Source organism: Amphimedon queenslandica, unplaced genomic scaffold (genome assembly GCF_000090795.2).
Source record: "Amphimedon queenslandica unplaced genomic scaffold, v1.1 AMPQUscaffold_13229, whole genome shotgun sequence".
Classification (NCBI taxonomy): Eukaryota; Metazoa; Porifera; class Demospongiae; order Haplosclerida; family Niphatidae; genus Amphimedon; species Amphimedon queenslandica.
In genome coordinates, this window is record NW_003546535.1 from 80,236 (window position 1) to 97,959 (window position 17,724).

Here is a 17,724-nt window from a genome sequence, read left to right on the forward strand (position 1 = left end):
GTTGTAGGAGAGGAAGAGGCAGTAGTATTAGCAATTGTACTTGAGGTAGTAGGGACTAAGTATGGCAAAGAAGAGGAGGAGGGTGAAGATGTATTGCTAATGCACACTGGTACAGGAGCAGACCAATTACCACAATAACACATGATCAATGAAGTGCCATTTAAAGTGAAGCCAGTGTCACAAATGAATTCAATTAAGGAACCATTTGTGAAGCGATTTCCACGTCGTCTTCCATTACTAGGTACTCCTGGGTCAGTGCAGTTGAGTACATTACAATAAGGTAATTCATCACTCCAGTCTCCACTGGACAAACAGGTTTGACTGGAAACACCAACCAGTTGGAAACCAGTCTGACAAGTGTATTCAATGCCAGTACCATAAGAGTAAGGACCAGAGATATTAATTTTACCATACTGTAGAAATAATTCAGGACAATAAATTGGCTCTAAAACAACAACAATTAAAACAATACAATAGTTCACATACTTACCAATACCAGCTCCAGCTAGTAAAGCAGTGGTAGTATTAGCTGGTACCAAAGGACAGGATACTCCAACAAGATCACCTAGCGAATATATTAAGTCATTTCCAACACAAGTTCCTACAGTTTGCAGCGTATAACGTGTTAGCATTTGACCTCTGTAATAACTGACTCCATCAGTATATATTATACCAACAACACTACCAGGTTTAACGAGAACTGTTGAAGTCTCTGGAAGACAGTAATACATACACACAATCTCCCTAGCAGGGTAAGGACCTGGTGCATTACTAATTGGTGTCACTACAGGATCAATACCACAAGCTACACAAACAATTAAACCCCAAAATACTTTTAAAAACTTCAACTTACATGTATTGTTATCTGTTGTGAAAGGGAGGTCCAGAACTGATTCAGAGATCTAATAGAAACTAAAATTTAAATAAAAAGTGGAAATCTACCTTCTCATAAACTCTAAATCCATCAGATAGTTGAGGACCTGCTTCCCATATTGATAACTCTCCTTCTGTGACAGGTCTCCCACTTCTAGCATTGTAGTAACAAATAGTGTAATTTGTTAGGTATCCTCCACAAGAGGTAGGGTTCTCTAATCCAAGATATACTTGTGTACCACTTTCACTAGCAAGTCTTGGTATATTAAGAGTTGTAGATTCATGAGGCACACCAACATCACAAGGAGCAATGGAACTAATCAAAGTTAGAACAGTAAATGTAAGAAGCATCATTTCTTTTTTCCCCTTATGCTTACACCAGCAAATATTTCCTCCCACTACACTACAGCTAGGAGTAGTGTAAAGTCACATGACTCAGTGATAGAATGTACACATCATTAATTTTAAGTGTTAGGCTAAAACAATCTAGTCGCATCAATATAATCATTACACATATCATAGCACAAACAAACCATCTTAATGGCATATTACACTTTATTGCTCATACTGCACTGCAGCTATGAGCTAAAAATGTTGAGACAATGAAATTGAAGGTTAAAAAATTTAGTGACTAAAACACCCAATTCTTTAAATTATTACTTGACCAAATTTTTAGCTATATAGTACACTACAATACTGTATATTAATGTGACTTGTGAATCACTAAGAAAAGAGTTGCATAGTTTAATCATCAGCTAATAGTCTTCTATTCTTGCATAGTTTTCATCAAGTGACCTGATGAATGAAACATCACAATGCATACACACACTAATGAAACATACAATATTGTAGCATATGTTCTCATTTCTCTGTCATATGTTTGATTATACTGCATGTCATCATCATCATCATCATCATTACTGAAAATGAAATGTGAAAGAATGAGAAGAAGTGAATTAATGCCATAAACTCACTTAAGTAAGTTATAAGCTGGACTCTCATTTGTTTCAATCATATCAATGTCACAATTTCTATTAGAAATAATATATCAATATCAGTGTCATTGGATTACTGTTTTTTAATTTTCTTTATTTTATGCTTAAACATGACTATTACTACTACTAGTATTATAGCTATAATGACAACCAGTACTGCCGAAAGAGTGGAAAAAGCAAGTCCAACAATTAAACCAATTTTCTTATCTAGAGAAAGTGGATATAAGAAATAAAAAATAGTATTACAAAATTGAAGGCTATCAGTGAGAGCTGTGAACAAAGTATATGAAACTCACATTGCACACATTCTGGTACAGGGGCAGTCCACGTCCCACGATAGCAAGTGATTAATCTATTGCCTCTTAAGGTGAAGTCATCGTAACAATAAAAGAAAACTGAAGAACCATTAGTGTAGCTGTGTAGATCGCGATTCCCATTACTAGGTGCTCCTGGGTCAGTACAGTTGAGTACATTACAATAAGGTAATTCATCACTCCAGTCTCCACTGGACAAGCAGGTTTGACTGGAAACACCAACCAGTTGGAAACCAGTCTGACAAGTGTATTCAATGCCAGTACCAAAAGAGTAAGGACCAGAGATATTAATGCTACCATACTGTAGAGATAATTCAGGACAATAAATTGGCTCTAAAATAACAACAATAAATATTAAAGCAATACAATAGTTCACATACTTACCAATACCAGCTCCAGCTAGTAAAGCAGTGGTAATATTAGCTGGTACTATAGGACAGGACACTCCAACAAGATCGTCTTGCGAAAGTAAGACATTTCCAACACAAGTTCCTACAGTTTGTGATGAATGACGAGTTAGTATTTGACCTCTGTTATAATCAACTCCATCAGTATATACTATACCAACAACACTACCAGGTTTAACAAAAACTGTTGAATTCACTGGAAGACAGTAATACACACACAATCTCCACTGCTGGGTCAGGACTTGGTACATTACTAATTGGTGTCACTTCAGAATCAATCCCACAAACTACAAAAATAATTATAGGCATCAGAAACAAAGAAGAAACTTCAACTTACATGTGCTCTTATTAGCTGTGAAAGGTAGGTCCACAACTGATTTGGTTATCTAATAAAAATTAATTTCTTGCATAAAAAATGAAAACCTACCTTCTTATAGGCTCTTAAGCTATCAAATAGTTCAGGACCTACTTCCCATATTGATAACTTTCCTGCTGTGACATTGCTCCCAGCATTACGATTGTAGTAACAAATAGTGTAATTTCTTAGGTATCCTCCACAAGAGGCAGGGTTCTCTAATCCAAGATATACTTGTGTACCAGTTGAACTAGCAAGTCTTGGTATAATATTAAGAATTGAAGACTCCTGTGGTACACCAACATTACAAGGAGTAGTGGAACCAATCAAAGTTAGAATAGTAAATGTAAGAAGCATCATTTCTTTTCTCCTTATGCTTACACCAGCAAATATTTTTCTCAAATATTTTTCTCAAATATTTTTCTCTTCCTCTCACTACACTACAGCTAAGGGTAGAGTATAATCACATGACTCAGTCATAGAATGTACACATCATTGATATTAAGCATAAGGTTAAAACAATCTATTATCATAAATATAATTATTATGATACAACAGTTTACACAAACAAGTATTAAAAATCATTTCCAGCTTCTTAAGGACATATGACATCTACACTTCATTGCTCATCATCAATGTACATAGACTGTAGGTCAGTGTATAGCTTATCCCCAGCTTCAAGAGGACCACCTAACTGACCAGCCTCAGAATGAGTGAGTCTATCTTCATCTGGTATCAATAACAATGTGGAATCATCTTTCAACAATAACAGCATTATCTCATTAAAACTGGGCCTCTTCTTTGACTCAGGATGCCTATAAATTAATACAAAATAGAAGCATTATTTTACAATTTAATGTGCAATGAATACTACATTTCTCAAGCACAAATAGATCTGTTGTCTTACCAGCACTTCATCATTATCTCATACATCATTTTAGGGCAACCAGGAACAGGTTGAAGGCGATATCCACTACTAATCTTCTTCATATACTACAAAAGAAAATACTATAAAAAGCAGGCATTAAAAACCATTCATATACTTCATTGTTCTTAATTGTATCAAATGGCTTATGTCCAAGACTCCATATCTCATACATGAGACAACCATAGCTCCACACATCTGAAGCTGATGAGTACTTGCGAAACTTGAGTGCCTCGGGGGCCGTCCATTTTACTGGTATTAATCCACCCTCACTTGCTGTGTAGTAGTCTGTTTCAGTCAAATCACGAGACATGCCAAAGTCAGATATCTATGAATAGAAATGAGAATTTGATCTATAGATATGTCCATAACTTGAAAAATTTAAGTTGGAATCAGCTCAAACTTTCTACACAGCATAAGTACATCAATATGTATCAGAAAATGTAATAAAAATTGGGGGTCATTTTTTGGCCATTTTTTGGAAAAGAACCATGGGCTATAGTACAGGGATTTTTTCAGAAATTGATCGATGTATCCATCACTTACTTTACAAATATTATCATGAGTCACTAGTATATTCCTCGCTGCAAGATCACGATGAACAAACTTCCTTGAGGACAGATAACACATCCCGAGACAAATCTGTCTACAGAAGTTAAGTAAAATGTTTGCTTGATAGCTCTTCTCTCTTTTTCTCTTCATGAGCCAGTGACGTAGATCTCCGCCTTTCATTAACTCAATAACGATCATTATCTATTTAAAAAATAACAAAAAATATTTACCAAATCTACTTAAAATTTGGCACATTAAGTATAGCTATTAATTATTATAATATTATATGTGACTCACAGTAGTGTCTTCACTGCTGACTACCCCATGGAGTGTTAGGACATTAGTGTGAGTGAATTGGCCCATTAAAGCTGCTTCTTGTAAGAACCGAATCTTATCATTCTCATCAGCTTCATCCGATAATACCTTCACTGCCACTTCAATGGATTCACCTTCGGGTTTAGTCCACAGTGCTCTACTCACATAGGCAAACTGACCACTACCAAGGATCTCCATTACACTACAATGATGTTAATAAAATAATGTAATATTAATAGCTGGGTAAAATTAGCAAAAAATTTTTATGTAACTTTAAGCAAGAGTACATAAATATTAATAGTACATAGCATTTTTGTAACTATTAGAAATAGACTTATTTTTGCTGATTGCATTCAAGGACATACTTTAGTTCAGCTGATGGTATTTTCTTGACTTTTATCTGATCTAACTGCAGGTATAGTTCATCTTCAAAATCAGCAGGCACCCAATATGGGGATTCATCATCATCTTCATCCTATAGCATAAATACACAAAGATATTTTTAAAATATTATGCACTGATTATTCATATCAATGTATTACCTGAGGTATATACACTTCATAATGGCCACCATATCCCAGATTAGCAGGAAAGGACTGAGTACTAAGCCTGCTCCCTGGTCCACCACCTTGTCCAATCGGTGATGGGAAAGGCAGTGATTGTACAGAAGGAGGGTGATTGTATTCTTGTCCTTTATTCTCTCTCCTTGCATAAATACCTCTTGGTCCCCCACCTCTCTCAATGAATATAGGTTTAGTTGCTCCTCTATAAGGGACAGCTCCACCATAAACAGGAGTTGCTTTTCCTTCTCTCTCAGAGTAGTTACCTCCTGTATCACCTGGATTAGAGAATCTCATTACGGCTGCACGCGGTGGTAATACAGGACCCTAGAAGTTGACATAATGAAGCATAAAATGGATACTTGATGAACTGAAACTGTTGAATAATGTCTGAAAGCCATGTTTGTAAATTTAAGAAATCTTTATATTTGCACATACATTTTTATGGGTACTTTTATTCACAATGAACAATAGTGTAAACTACTGAGCATAACTGTGATAGTAATTCATAGTAATAGTAGTTATGAATGAGTAGCTATTATAGTACAATCATTGCATTAAGTTTATTGTGTGTGTGTGTTGCTAATGATTATTATAGTTACTTCATCTGATTTGACTTTGTCATAAATCTCGTCCGATACTTCTTCTAAGTGATCGTTCTCCAGCAATGGCCTATCCACTAGAAGATGCATTATTATAAAGAAATAACAACAAAAATTGTTATTATTCATTATCATTATAGTCATAGTAAACTTACATTGTGCATAAGATATTGGATCCGTCATTGTATAGCGTCTCTTACTCCTGAAACATTTCCGATAAGCATACAAAAACACCAAAGCACTTGCAAGCACTAATATAATGAGGAGAATTATTGTAATGAAGATTGCCGTCAGAAACTGATAAGCAAATTGATTCGAGTCACTAGTTGTAGAAGGAGAGGAAGAGGCAGTAGTATTAGCAATTGTATTTGAGGTAGTAGGGAGTAAGTATGAAGAGGAGGAGGAGGAGGGTGAAGGTGTATTGCTAATGCACACTGGTACAGGAGCAGACCAATTACCACGATAACACATGATCAGTGAAGTGCCATTTAAAGTGAAACCATTGTCACAAATGAATTCAATTAAGGAACCATTAGTGAAGTGATTTCCACGCCGTCTTCCATTGCTAGGTACTCCTGGGTCAGTGCAGTTGAGTACATTACAATAAGGTAATTCATCACTCCAGTCTCCACTGGACAAACAGGTTTGACTGGAAACACCAGCCAGTTGGAAACCAGTCTGACAAGTGTATTCAATGCCAGTACCATAAGAGTAAGGACCAGAGATATTAATGCTACCATACTGTAGAGATAATTCAGGACAATAAATTGGCTCTGAAATAACAACAATAAATATTACAATATATACAATAGTTCACATACTTACCAATACCAGCTCCAGCTAGTAGACCAGTGGTAGTATTAGCTGGTACTAAAGGACAGGTTACTCCAACAATATCACCTAGCGAAAACCTGAGGCTATTTCCAACACAAGTTCCTGCAGTTTGAAATGTATGACGTGTTAGCATTTGACCTCTGTTATTATATTTGACTCCATCAGTATATACTATACCAACAACACTACCAGGTTTAACAAGAACTGTTGAAGTCTCTGGAAGACAGTAATACATACACACAATCTCCCTAGCAGGGTAAGGACCTGGTGCATTACTAATTGGTGTCACTACAGGGCCAATCCCACAAGCTATGAAAATAATTAAACCCCAAAATACATTTTTTAAAAACTTCATCTTACATGTATCGTTATCAGTTGTAAAAGGGAGGTCCAGAACCGATTCAATAATCTAATAAAATAAATTTTAAATAAGAAAGTGGAAGTCTACCTTGTCATAAACTCTAAATCTGTCAAATAGTTCAGGGCCTGCTTCCCATATTGATAACTCTCCTTCTGTGACAGGTCTCCCACTTCTAGCATTGTAGTAACAAATAGTGTAATTTGTTAGGTATCCTCCACAAGAGGCAGGATTCTCTAATCCAAGATACACTTGTGGACCAGATGTACTAGCAAGTCTTGGTATATTAAGAGTTGAGGATTCATGAGGTACACCAACCTCACAAGGAGCAGTGGAACCAATCAAAGCTAAACAGAGAGAGGTGGAGAGTATAAGATCATATCTAAACATATTTACCTATCAATACTACCAGAAAGAACATCTTTTCTCTCTTTCACTAATGAACTGGCTCCCTTCCTTTCCACTACTAGCACAGCATCACATGATGCACTGAAAGAATGTCACTGTTTACATAGTAACAACTGTTTATCTTATGCAATAATTCAGTTATACAAAAACTTTGTCCAAAAATTCTTTAGATGTAGGAGCCTATGCTTGCATTGTAGGAGCAATCACACGATCCTTTATAAGCCTTAAGACTTCAAAAAATATTGCAACAATAATTAATGATGATAATTATTAATTACAATAAAGTCTGATAGATCTAACTTCATTTTAATACATACACAAAATGCTCATAGCAGTGATTATAATTTATCATAACAACAGAAGACATTAATTGAAAAATGTACAATAAGTCAAGTTAGTTAAATGTGTTGCAAAGTGGAATAATAGACATAAGCATTCTGTAGATCTTTGTACATATTTTCACCAGCATAAAGATCACTTGAGCCCAATTGTTTTGCTTTTGGATGAGTCCCAATGTCACCCTCTGGTAGATGGAGTAGACTCTCGTTGCTTTGTTCTAATAGGAAACGAGAGATTTCTGGAAATGATGGTCTCTGACTGGGCTCAGGATGCCTGTTTATATGATAGGGAAAGGAGAAAGGAGAGAGAGAGAGGGAGGGAAGAAGAGAGAAAGAAAAAGGGAGAAATGTTAATGAGATACAAGAAGAAAATGAAACCTTTGCTTATTTGATGTTATGATATCAGCAATCATTATCAATCAGCTAAACACAAACACACAAAATCCCAACAACCAGGGATATGCAGGCATGCATACAAGACTGACTTATTCTAACAATGTAAAGTAGTAAAAAACACTCTCAAAGTATATATGGATATAGTCAACATCCTGTGTTGACACATAGGAGCATATTTGGTAATAAGGTGATAGTACAGTCTGACAGGTCTAATGTCATGCTAATGTAGATTCAATGTAATCACTATCACATTAAACATATACATGACTATACTTTCATTATAGAATAAATAAACACAGTAATTATCATAATTATAATGTCATACCAGCACAGTATCATGAGCTTGTACATTAAATATGGACAGCCAGAAGGTGGGGGCATCCTATAGCCTTTATCCAACTTGTCTAAAACCTATCAAAACAATAAAAATAACAATGAAACTAATAATACAGCAAAACACTTGATGTTTTGTTATTATTGGTGATTATAATCACTTTCATAAATGGCAATATATTTTAAATTGAATTTATTATTTTCTGTGTACATCATTTTTCTCTACTTGCCTCTTTGTTATGTGAATGCTCAAATGGCTTCAATCCCAGACTCCATATCTCATACAGTACACAGCCATAGCTCCAAACATCTGAAGCTGATGAGTACTTGCGAAATTTGAGTGCTTCAGGGGCCGTCCATTTTATAGGTATCATAGTTCCTCTCTGTGCAACATAATAGCCTTCTAATTCAACATCACGTGACATACCAAAGTCAGCAATCTAAAGGCAAATAGAAAACATAAAAAATTATGATGATAACTTTTGAGTTATAGCCGTATACTATAGCCCATGTTTTTCCAAAAAATGGCTCCGAAATCATGCCCAATTTTTATTACATTTTCTGATACATATTGATGTCTTTATGCTATGTAGAAAGTTTAAGCCAATTCTGACTTAAATTTTTCGAGTTAAGGCTGGTATTTGACCATAATATAATTTGATACAATATGCATAATTATATGAAATAATCATTACTTGCTAACCTTGCATTGGTTAGTGGCTGTTAGTAGTATATTTCTAGCAGCAAGATCTCTATGAACAAATCCTCTCTTAGACAAATAGAGCATGCCAGAGCATATCTCCTTGCAGTACGTTAGCAGGCTTTCTGCCAAGCCTTCTTTACTTTGACTATTATCATTATCATCATACATAAAGTAATGGGATACTTAAATGCACATTTACTTGTTTCTAAGACTTGGTAAGTATTTCTGTAGGTCTCCAGCAGGCATTAGCTCCACCACAAGCATCTGAAATGTATAAAGATAATTTTAAGTTAGTGGAACTCTTCTTCATTTTTTCCTTTTCTCTTTCTCTGACTTATAATCTAAATCAAATCTATAGAATTATCTATTCTTTAGCTTGCTAGCATTTCTTTCTCCCTTCTCTCCTCTTCTCTTCCACTTTTAAAAAATATTATCTGCTATTTGGCTTCTCTTTCTCCCTCTCTCCCCTTTCTCTCCTTACTATATTATCATCTCCTTCATTTACTAGCCCATAAAGTTTGACAATGTTAGAGTGAGAGAATTGCCCCATGATGGCCGCTTCTTGAAGAAACTTCACTCTATCAATATCGGTAGTTTCATTCCTCAGTGACTTGACAGCAACCAGGCTTCCCTTCCATATTCCTTTGTGAACAAAACCAAACTGCCCAGAACCAAGATAGTCCTTTAATCTAAAAGAATTAACAATTCAATTACAACATTTATAAGTATTACTGCATTACTACTATTATTATAATGGCTACACTTTTTCAATGTTGTCTTACTAAATTAGTAACAATTTTAGTGAACATTACATTTGCAAAGAGTACAAGGATATAAAAGGTTAATGTACATTATGTGAATAGGCTACTCACTCAATGTCACTAAGTAGTATCTTCTTTACTTTTATCCTGTCAAGTTGAACATAGAGATCCTCTTTGCCTCGGGCAGGTTCCTCATATCGTGTTATCTAAGAAATGAAAAAAAAATAAAAATGCTAATTTAATTTATATTTTGATTACATCAGTTTGAGGCTCCTCATACTCGTGATGCGGCCTCTCCTAAAAAAGAAATTTACTGATAATTATTTTAATTCCTATATAGTTAGTGCTTACTTCAAGTGCAATGGCTTGTTGAGGTGCTCTATACACATCGCTGTATATCAGGTCTTCTCTACCTTCCACAAAATATGCTATAAAAAACAGTAAAAGTGCTTTTAAATAGGAGTAACTCTTCTACTTACAGACATTATTAGAAACGTTCCTCCCTTCTTTCCTCCTTGTTCTGCACATTATGACAATGACCAAAGCAATGATTGCTGTTATGGCAGAAGTAAACAGACCACAAGCCACAATTAATATAATTAATTGAGTTCGTGTAAATATTGGCTCATTTATTATGGGTATGACTGAATTGGAAGGAGAGACAGAAACAGAGACAGTGTTTTGACTAATCACATTATTACTGGTAGCCATAAAAGAACTTGAAGAAGAAACAGAAGCTCTACTAGCAGAAGAAAGGAGTGTAGTGAACACAGTAGCCATAGAAGTGCTGGAAGACTTAAAAGTTGAACTCATGATAATTGTGTTACTGCTATTAAACACTATCACAGATGGGGAAGACTTAACAGTTGAACTCATGATAATTGTGTTACTGCTATTGAACCCTGTCACGGATGGGGGCGGTATCACTGTCTTATTAGGTATACATGTTGGGGTATTGTTATCCCATGTAGCATCAGGCCTGCAAACAAGTCTGGGACTCCCACTTAGCCTAAATCCAACATCACAAGTAAACAGCACAATAGTCCCAGTATAAAACGGTCCCCTACCCATGCTATTATTAGCTCTCATGGAACCATTGTTTATCGTTATGTTAGGGCAATGCTTTAATTGTTGACAGGTTGGGGTAGGAGCAGTCCAGCTTCCAGCAGATGAGCAGGTATTGTTAAGAGAACCATTGAGAGTATAACCAGAATAGCAAGCGTACGTGATCACAGACCCGTATTGTGTACTGCCATAAGTAACAGAGCCATTGGCTGGAGGAGAGGGCTGACCACAGTCTATTATATCTAAAAAACAAAAATAAGAATCACATATGTCATAAAAAGTTTTACAATCAAAAGAACATTACAGATTACTTCAATTGAGCACAAAATCATTATGAGATTAAATAAACCAATCATTATTTTAATATTCATTTGTTCTCTGATCTGCTTACCAACATTCAGAAGTAAGTTCAGCCTCCCCGATCCATACACAGTGCAGTTTATAACACTGCTAGCATTAGTTACTCCACTGGTTGCTCGACAAACACCAGATGATTCAAAAATTCTGGAAGAATTTGTAACAACTGAGAGAGTTTCATAGCTTCTAATATACACTCCAATGACGAGGCCTCTTTCTACTAGATGACGTTGATAAGACTGTATAGTAGTATCATGAGTGTATAACTCAGGGTCTATATTAAGGAGAGATATGTCAGGTTAAATTTGAAGTGCAAAATGAAAAAAAATCATCCATTAAAAAGCAGTAATTTAGAGATTATACATGTATGCATTTCATAGCATTATTTTTAATAAAATTACCGTCTTCATCTGCGGCTTCATCAAAATACTGGCAATATGAACCATCAGAATTTGATACCTGCACACGTAAATAACAAAAAAGATATATCAATATCCAAAAAGAACAAAAATGAACTACTACATACAAACTCATGCAGCATCAGTGCTACTAACTCGTTGATAGGTGCCGTTTTCTAGTGGTTTCCACAATGCCCAAGGTATGCAATAACGCCCACTGTTGAGAGGCTGGTAGAATCTAACCATAAGAGTGCTTAGCCTACCAGAGCAGCTCAGGGGACTATCAAGATTAAGATACCAGCCTGTGGGAATATTAGAGATGTGTTTCTGTGTATCAGGATTATAGACACGACCGATACTGCATTCATCTTCATCATATGCAGAAGAAACAGCACAAATTACTATCAAGAAGAATAAAATATTACATAAGCTATAAAATCTTTGACTTACCAGCTATAATGCTGCAAAAATATTTAACATAATAAACCATGATCAGTAGCAACAATAAATTTTTAATTTACGTAGCTCGCTCACAAATTATATAGCGATCGCGATAAATTTGCCACGCCCTGCATGCACTGCTACTCTCAAATTATAACGGCGGACTTGCCTTTGATGCTTTGTCCAAAGCAAGATTTGTTTACTCACTCTCTCGCCTTTGTAAAAGGCACTTGAAAGCATGAAATTGCTGCGTTTATGGCAATGTTACACTATAATATCAGGTAAGCCATAGTCAGGCCTGTATTTACTACAAGTACAACTTTAAAAACGCTCAGCAGGACTTCTCTACTCAATTGATTCACAATGTACTGTTGGCAGTGATGAAACTGGAACAACCAGTGCAAACCCTATCTTTGGTATGGTGCTTAATATTGATGACAGGGCAGAATGCACTGGACACATAGGAATAGTAGAATACACTTATTATCAAGGACCAAGGATTAACAATCAGAACAGGAATTTTGTATACTATGTCTCAGTATGGAGCCAATCTTTATCTGTATTTAATTTGAGAGGTAGCAGACAATACAATACTAAAGCAAGTGGTAAGTAATCTACAATAATTCTTAAGTCAATGATACCTAAGCCTATTGGAACAAATACTATATCATCATGTAATGTATTATGATTATCAGGTAATACAGTTAGAAACAGAGATGGCACTGTCAGTGTTACTCCTCCACTATTAATAAGGAAGGGAGAAGTCATAGGATTATACATAGCAGCGCCTCAAGGAAGTGAACGTGATGTAACCTTTGTTGCAGATGGAAGTGGCAGCATTTGTGTAAATGGTAGCAGTGACAATAGCATCAGTTGCACTACTGTCAATGGGAAAATACTTAGAGCAAAAGCTACCATAAGTGAGAAAATATTATATTTTATTTATTAATACTTTCTTTATCCCAAAAGCTCCAATAACTTGCTCAATTCCTGTACTAACTAATGGTAGAGTCTTGCAATTACCTTGTGGGCCTATTCTCTCATCTCCTCCACTAATAAATGATATTGTATACTATAAATGTAATCCTGGTTATAGGCTTACTGGTCCTAGTTTGAGTGAGTGTGTATTGAATGGCGAAAGTGGTGCTCTGAATGAGACTGTCCCTACATGTCAGAATGAGATCATACCACCAAATTTAATGAACACATTATCATCACTTTCAATCCCTCAAGCAACAATGCAAGCAACAGGTAAGGCAAGTGTTACAAGGAAAACATTAATTTATTTTATAAATACAGGAATTCAAACAAAATCCACTTATAGCACAGTTACTTCGACTTTTATAATATTTGCATCATCAACAACAAAACCAATTCCTATCACTACAACTACACAATGTAGAACTAGTAAAATACCTTATTCATAATAATTAGTATTTATATTAACACAGCCTACAGAGCTAATACTAGTGATGACTTGATGACAGCCACTACTGATGAAGTGCATACAACAAGTACTATTGATAATCTTACACCAACTACAGGGGCAGGAGAGGAGAAGAACTCTAGCAATATGACATTGATAATACTAGGAACAAGTTCAGGGACTGCTTTAATAATAGCAGTACTAGTATTAAGCACTCTTGTCATTCTATTCACTGTATTCATCACAAAAAGAAGAAATAAGGGCAGTAATAACATGATCGAGAACCCATGCTGTAAGTTTAAATTAGCCAAGCCATTGTTTTATGTGTATAATTATGTTTTTAGTTCCATTGCATTATGAAATTAAATTTGTCATGTAGGCAAAATTGATGCACTGTACCAGACAGTACAAGAAGATTCCAGTGACAACAATGAAAGACGACACAAAAATGAGACAAGAGTAATTTGTAGCATCATCAGAGAATATGATGAGCCAACAACAAGCAGAATGCATCATAGTAATGCAGTGGAATATGAAATGCCAGTAATGGTTAGCACTAATTCTCACGCTACAGAGGTAAGGTTATACATTGTATGATGCATGGAATTTATATTAGCAGATCCAGGACAAAAAGTTATTACAAAATACACCAATTCACTTGATTCTGAGCATATTCAATACAACAAGTGAAGTGATTGGCAAAATTCCTAATATAAAACCATCAGTCACAATGTTAAAAAATAACCATAGATACTATAAACTAGGCAATTATAATATGCATGACAAATAATTAAAATAATCATTTCTTTATTTAATTATAGCCTAGGGGAGCAAGAGCAGTTTCTCCTGTAGCTAATAAACCAACAGGTTATGAAGTGCCAGGCTATTTTACATTGGAGGAAGGAGAGCATTACTACAGGCATCTCAAACAAGTATAAATAATTATAATTATGATTTAGTTTTAGTTTATGCATGGTTGAAGGTTATGACAGAGAAGGAGAAAGAGACAAAGTACACTCCTCCAGCTAGAGATGAGGGACAGCTTTACATGCAGCTCTGTCATGCAAAGCAAATACAATCAGATTCACTTGTGTAAGTACTGTATACAGCATACATGCATTAATTGATAATTGATACAATACTGAAATTAGCAATTGGAGATTAATCCTTCCAATGCTCATAACTTGAAAAGCTTAAGTCAGAATCAGCTCAAACTTTCTACGTAGCATAAATACATCAATATGTATCAGAAAATATAATAAAAGCGGGGGGTCATTTTGGAGCCAATTTTTGGAAAAAACCATGGGCAGGATTTTTTCAGAAATCAGCCAATTTTAAAAAACGATCATAACTTTTAAAATTTAAGTTGGAATCAGCTCAAACTTTTTACAAAGCATAAAAACATCAATATGTATCAGAAAATGTAATAAAAATTTGGGGTGATTTTTGCCATTTTTTGGAAAAACCATGGGTTATGGTACAAGGATTTTTTCAGAAATTGGTATATTTCCCATGGCTACAAAACTCTTAACATGGGATTTCACTTAAGCTTTATCAATGATTATTTTTATACTAACACACAGTTTAGATAGTAGACTTGGGTCTGGCCAGTTTGGTGAAGTCTACAAGGGAAGACTAGGAGATAAGATGGTAGCTGTTAAACTAATGAAGGAAGGCTCTTCACACGAAGAAAGAGTTAAATTTCTACAAGAGGCAGCAATAATGAGACAATTCAATAACTTGAATATAGTGAAGATGCATGGGATAGTGTATGAAAATGAAAAGGTAGTACCTAAAAGCAAAATATAACATACTATCATAAGGTTTTGTATACAGCCAATGATAGTCATGGAATTGCTGGAAAACGGTGACTTACAGAATTATCTACTTAAGCTTAAGAGAAAGTATTCAATATTAACATTTTTCTTTATTCCACTAATGCTTATTGATAGTAATAGTGCTTCACCTTATCAACTCTTAAATTTCTGTCGTCAGATCTGCCTTGGAATGACGTACCTCTCCTGCAAAGGATTCATTCACTGCGACCTTGCAGCGAGGAACATTCTATTATCGAAAGAAAACATTTGCAAAGTAAAAATAAGACCTTAATTGCATATTATAGTTATAAAGAATGTGGGAAGCTTTGTGTTTTCAATCAGCATAAAAGATAATTGTTTGTTGTGACTTGCTTAGCAAAAAGAGCCAGACAAAATAGTTTTAGTATGCAACATTTGCACTTTAATCTAATGCACACACACACACAGATAGCTGATTTTGGAATGTCATGCAACTTGGAAGATGACGAAGTATATTATTATTCCAAAGGAAAAGGAGGGAAAATCCCAATAAAATGGATGGCCCCAGAGGCCGTTATCAAACGCAAGTACTCATCAGCTTCTGATGTTTGGAGCTATGGTTGTGTGCTGTATGAGATATGGAGTCTGGGTCATAAACCATTTGAGACATATTCAAACATTTATGTAAGTAGCAATATTTGTAATGATAGCTTTAGTTTTACTCCACGGAACTATAATCACACCATTTAAGAATCTTATTTATAAGCATGGTAAATGCTGCAATTAAAATTTAATTATTATTCTATTGCTATATTATAGGCACTGGAGAAGGTTAAGGATGGATACAGGCTGCCTCCACCACCTGGCTCTCCACGTTCAATTTACAAGCACATGATACAGTGCTGGTATGATACAATTACATAATAATAGTAGCATTATCAATTGGAAATATTTAAGGACAGTGTATAAATTTAGTTAGCATCACTTCCCTTAGGATCCAGTCAATATAATTTTAGGAAAACATCAAATTTTTATTTTAAAAAATACAAAATCAGCACCATAAATAATTATAAGGTTTTTTATGACCAACTTCATAATGTACATAGCATTTAGTGCAGTTATCTCCAATAACATTAAATTGCATTAATTCAATTACTTTGTATGCATATTACATAATGCAGGCATCCCATTCCAAGAGAGAGGCCAGACTTCCACAGGCTCATGCTCTCCATGCTTCAGTTGGAATCTGAACAGAATGATGAGCTCCCATCTCCTGAAGCTGGTCAATTAGGAGAAGATCTAGAGGCAGGGGAAATGCTATACCCTGACCTCCAGAATGCATACAGGGGAATAAAAGTCAACTATAATTAATATAATAATAGTGATGCATGTATTACAGACATTGACTGATTCAATTATTATTTTAGTGCCTTATTAAAAAATTAACATTATTGATTTGCAGAATATTAATTAATTCATTGAAATATTAATTAAGCATGTCATATGACTTAAAATTATTAAATATAATTTCTTACCTAAAATATCTAAGAAATTAGTTGTAAATGCCCTCTAAAACACCAGAAAAAGCCTCAAAAAAGCAGAACTGAACAAAGTCATTTTATCCAAATTGATCCATTAACAAGCAGTAATTTAAAGATATGCATGTACTAGATATATAGATACATGCATGATGTATTTACTATCATCATCTGCTTCATCAAAATACTGGTAATATGAACCATCAGAGTTTGGTACCTGCACAAGTAAATAACAAAAAGAAATATCAATACCCAAAATGAATAAAAATGAACAACTAATGCATCAGTACCACTAACTCGCTTATAGGTGTCATTTTCTAGTGGTTTCCAGAATGCCCAAGGTATGCAATAATGCCCACTGTTGAGAGACTGGTAGAATCTAACCAAAAGAGTGCTAAGCCTACCAGAGCAGCTCAGGGGACTATCAAGATTAAGATACCAGCCTGTGGGAATATTAGAGATGTGCCTCTGTGTCTCAGGATTATAGACATGACCAATACTGCAGCCTCCTTGACCACTTGCAAAAGAAACAGCACATATTACTATCAAAAAGAAATAAAACATTAAATAAACTATAGAATATTTGACTTACCAGCTACAATGCTGCAAAAATATCTAAGAAAACGAACCATGATCTGTGATTATAATTTTTAATTTACGTCGCTCCGCTCACA

The 17,724-nt window shown here is 35.0% G+C and overlaps 6 protein-coding genes across 6 annotated transcripts in view; 1 reads left to right on the forward strand and 5 right to left on the reverse strand.

Moving 5' to 3' along the window:
• The window catches only part of LOC109584217 (uncharacterized), a 2,125-nt gene extending 742 nt beyond the window's left edge, over positions 1–1,383 (reverse strand). Inside the window, exons 1-4 of the mRNA XM_019999877.1 lie at positions 943–1,383; positions 854–902; positions 491–805; positions 2–445 (exon numbers count right to left, since the gene is read on the reverse strand). Coding sequence (XP_019855436.1) covers positions 2–445; positions 491–805; positions 854–902; positions 943–1,227 — 1,093 coding nt within the window. The 5' untranslated portion in view covers positions 1,228–1,383. The remainder of the gene's footprint in view (position 1; positions 446–490; positions 806–853; positions 903–942) is intronic.
• A 135-nt stretch (positions 1,384–1,518) lies between these two features.
• On the reverse strand, positions 1,519–3,130 carry LOC109584230 (sushi, von Willebrand factor type A, EGF and pentraxin domain-containing protein 1-like). Its single transcript, XM_019999898.1, has 7 exons — positions 3,017–3,130; positions 2,927–2,975; positions 2,567–2,876; positions 2,165–2,515; positions 1,848–2,075; positions 1,716–1,793; positions 1,519–1,668 (listed from the first exon to the last, which is right to left on the reverse strand). Exons 3-5 carry the CDS (start codon positions 2,838–2,840, stop codon positions 1,942–1,944), a joined length of 759 nt encoding a protein of 252 aa, XP_019855457.1. The 5' UTR covers positions 2,841–2,876; positions 2,927–2,975; positions 3,017–3,130; the 3' UTR covers positions 1,519–1,668; positions 1,716–1,793; positions 1,848–1,941.
• Positions 3,131–3,423: 293 nt separating this feature from the next.
• On the reverse strand, positions 3,424–7,600 carry LOC109584225 (uncharacterized). The gene is made up of 13 exons (XM_019999885.1): positions 7,487–7,600; positions 7,181–7,437; positions 7,093–7,141; positions 6,724–7,041; positions 6,054–6,671; positions 5,899–5,975; positions 5,279–5,623; positions 5,102–5,211; positions 4,719–4,938; positions 4,416–4,622; positions 3,988–4,197; positions 3,852–3,937; positions 3,424–3,759 (listed from the first exon to the last, which is right to left on the reverse strand). The coding sequence occupies exons 1-13, from the start codon at positions 7,509–7,511 to the stop codon at positions 3,564–3,566; spliced, it is 2,718 nt and encodes a 905-aa protein (XP_019855444.1). The 5' UTR covers positions 7,512–7,600; the 3' UTR covers positions 3,424–3,563.
• Positions 7,601–7,798: 198 nt separating this feature from the next.
• On the reverse strand, positions 7,799–12,413 carry LOC100635869 (uncharacterized). Its single transcript, XM_019999886.1, has 14 exons — positions 12,300–12,413; positions 12,006–12,250; positions 11,853–11,910; positions 11,486–11,725; positions 10,509–11,336; positions 10,381–10,457; positions 10,288–10,326; positions 10,141–10,235; positions 9,750–9,957; positions 9,468–9,532; positions 9,269–9,413; positions 8,796–9,005; positions 8,558–8,643; positions 7,799–8,110 (listed from the first exon to the last, which is right to left on the reverse strand). The coding sequence occupies exons 1-14, from the start codon at positions 12,337–12,339 to the stop codon at positions 7,897–7,899; spliced, it is 2,550 nt and encodes an 849-aa protein (XP_019855445.1). The 5' UTR covers positions 12,340–12,413; the 3' UTR covers positions 7,799–7,896.
• A 19-nt stretch (positions 12,414–12,432) lies between these two features.
• On the forward strand, positions 12,433–16,978 carry LOC100635996 (ephrin type-A receptor 4-like). Its single transcript, XM_019999887.1, has 15 exons — positions 12,433–12,571; positions 12,626–12,895; positions 12,986–13,210; positions 13,260–13,541; positions 13,590–13,697; positions 13,742–14,008; positions 14,096–14,292; positions 14,538–14,648; positions 14,699–14,808; positions 15,300–15,501; positions 15,553–15,620; positions 15,669–15,807; positions 15,981–16,196; positions 16,332–16,417; positions 16,694–16,978. Exons 1-15 carry the CDS (start codon positions 12,529–12,531, stop codon positions 16,881–16,883), a joined length of 2,514 nt encoding a protein of 837 aa, XP_019855446.1. The 5' UTR covers positions 12,433–12,528; the 3' UTR covers positions 16,884–16,978.
• LOC109584226 (uncharacterized) lies at positions 16,977–17,686 on the reverse strand. The gene is made up of 3 exons (XM_019999892.1): positions 17,643–17,686; positions 17,348–17,592; positions 16,977–17,267 (listed from the first exon to the last, which is right to left on the reverse strand). Exons 1-3 carry the CDS (start codon positions 17,680–17,682, stop codon positions 17,163–17,165), a joined length of 390 nt encoding a protein of 129 aa, XP_019855451.1. The 5' UTR covers positions 17,683–17,686; the 3' UTR covers positions 16,977–17,162.
• Positions 17,687–17,724: the final 38 nt, after the last annotated feature.

What these genes read in the sequence shown, in the direction of transcription:
- LOC109584230 (XM_019999898.1), bottom strand. Translation starts at nt 2,840, where the DNA reads ATGTACCAAGTCCTGACCCAGCAGTGGAGATTGTGTGTGTATTACTGT. An exon ending in ACTAGCTGGAGCTGGTATTG is followed by an intron (nt 2,516 to 2,566) that starts GTAAGTATGTGA and finishes TTGTTATTTTAG; the next exon opens with AGCCAATTTATTGTCCTGAA. An exon ending in TGTACCAGAATGTGTGCAAT is followed by an intron (nt 2,076 to 2,164) that starts GTGAGTTTCATA and finishes CACTTTCTCTAG; the next exon opens with ATAAGAAAATTGGTTTAATT.
- LOC109584225 (XM_019999885.1), bottom strand. Translation starts at nt 7,511, where the DNA reads ATGTTCTTTCTGGTAGTATTGATAG. An exon ending in ATACAATTAAGAACAATGAA is followed by an intron (nt 3,938 to 3,987) that starts GTATATGAATGG and finishes TTTCTTTTGTAG; the next exon opens with TATATGAAGAAGATTAGTAG. An exon ending in GAGATAATGATGAAGTGCTG is followed by an intron (nt 3,760 to 3,851) that starts GTAAGACAACAG and finishes ATTAATTTATAG; the next exon opens with GCATCCTGAGTCAAAGAAGA.
- LOC100635869 (XM_019999886.1), bottom strand. Translation starts at nt 12,339, where the DNA reads ATGGTTTATTATGTTAAATATTTTTGCAGCATTATAGCTG. An exon ending in TGAAGCCGCAGATGAAGACG is followed by an intron (nt 11,726 to 11,852) that starts GTAATTTTATTA and finishes TCCTTAATATAG; the next exon opens with ACCCTGAGTTATACACTCAT. An exon ending in AGCATTCACATAACAAAGAG is followed by an intron (nt 8,644 to 8,795) that starts GCAAGTAGAGAA and finishes TTGTTTTGATAG; the next exon opens with GTTTTAGACAAGTTGGATAA.
- LOC100635996 (XM_019999887.1), top strand. Translation starts at nt 12,529, where the DNA reads ATGAAATTGCTGCGTTTATGGCAATGTTACACTATAATATCAG. An exon ending in AGCAACAATGCAAGCAACAG is followed by an intron (nt 13,542 to 13,589) that starts GTAAGGCAAGTG and finishes TTATAAATACAG; the next exon opens with GAATTCAAACAAAATCCACT. An exon ending in TAGTGTATGAAAATGAAAAG is followed by an intron (nt 15,502 to 15,552) that starts GTAGTACCTAAA and finishes TTTTGTATACAG; the next exon opens with CCAATGATAGTCATGGAATT.
- LOC109584226 (XM_019999892.1), bottom strand. Translation starts at nt 17,682, where the DNA reads ATGGTTCGTTTTCTTAGATATTTTTGCAGCATTGTAGCTG. An exon ending in TTTTTGCAGCATTGTAGCTG is followed by an intron (nt 17,593 to 17,642) that starts GTAAGTCAAATA and finishes TCTTTTTGATAG; the next exon opens with TAATATGTGCTGTTTCTTTT. An exon ending in AAAATGACACCTATAAGCGA is followed by an intron (nt 17,268 to 17,347) that starts GTTAGTGGTACT and finishes TTACTTGTGCAG; the next exon opens with GTACCAAACTCTGATGGTTC.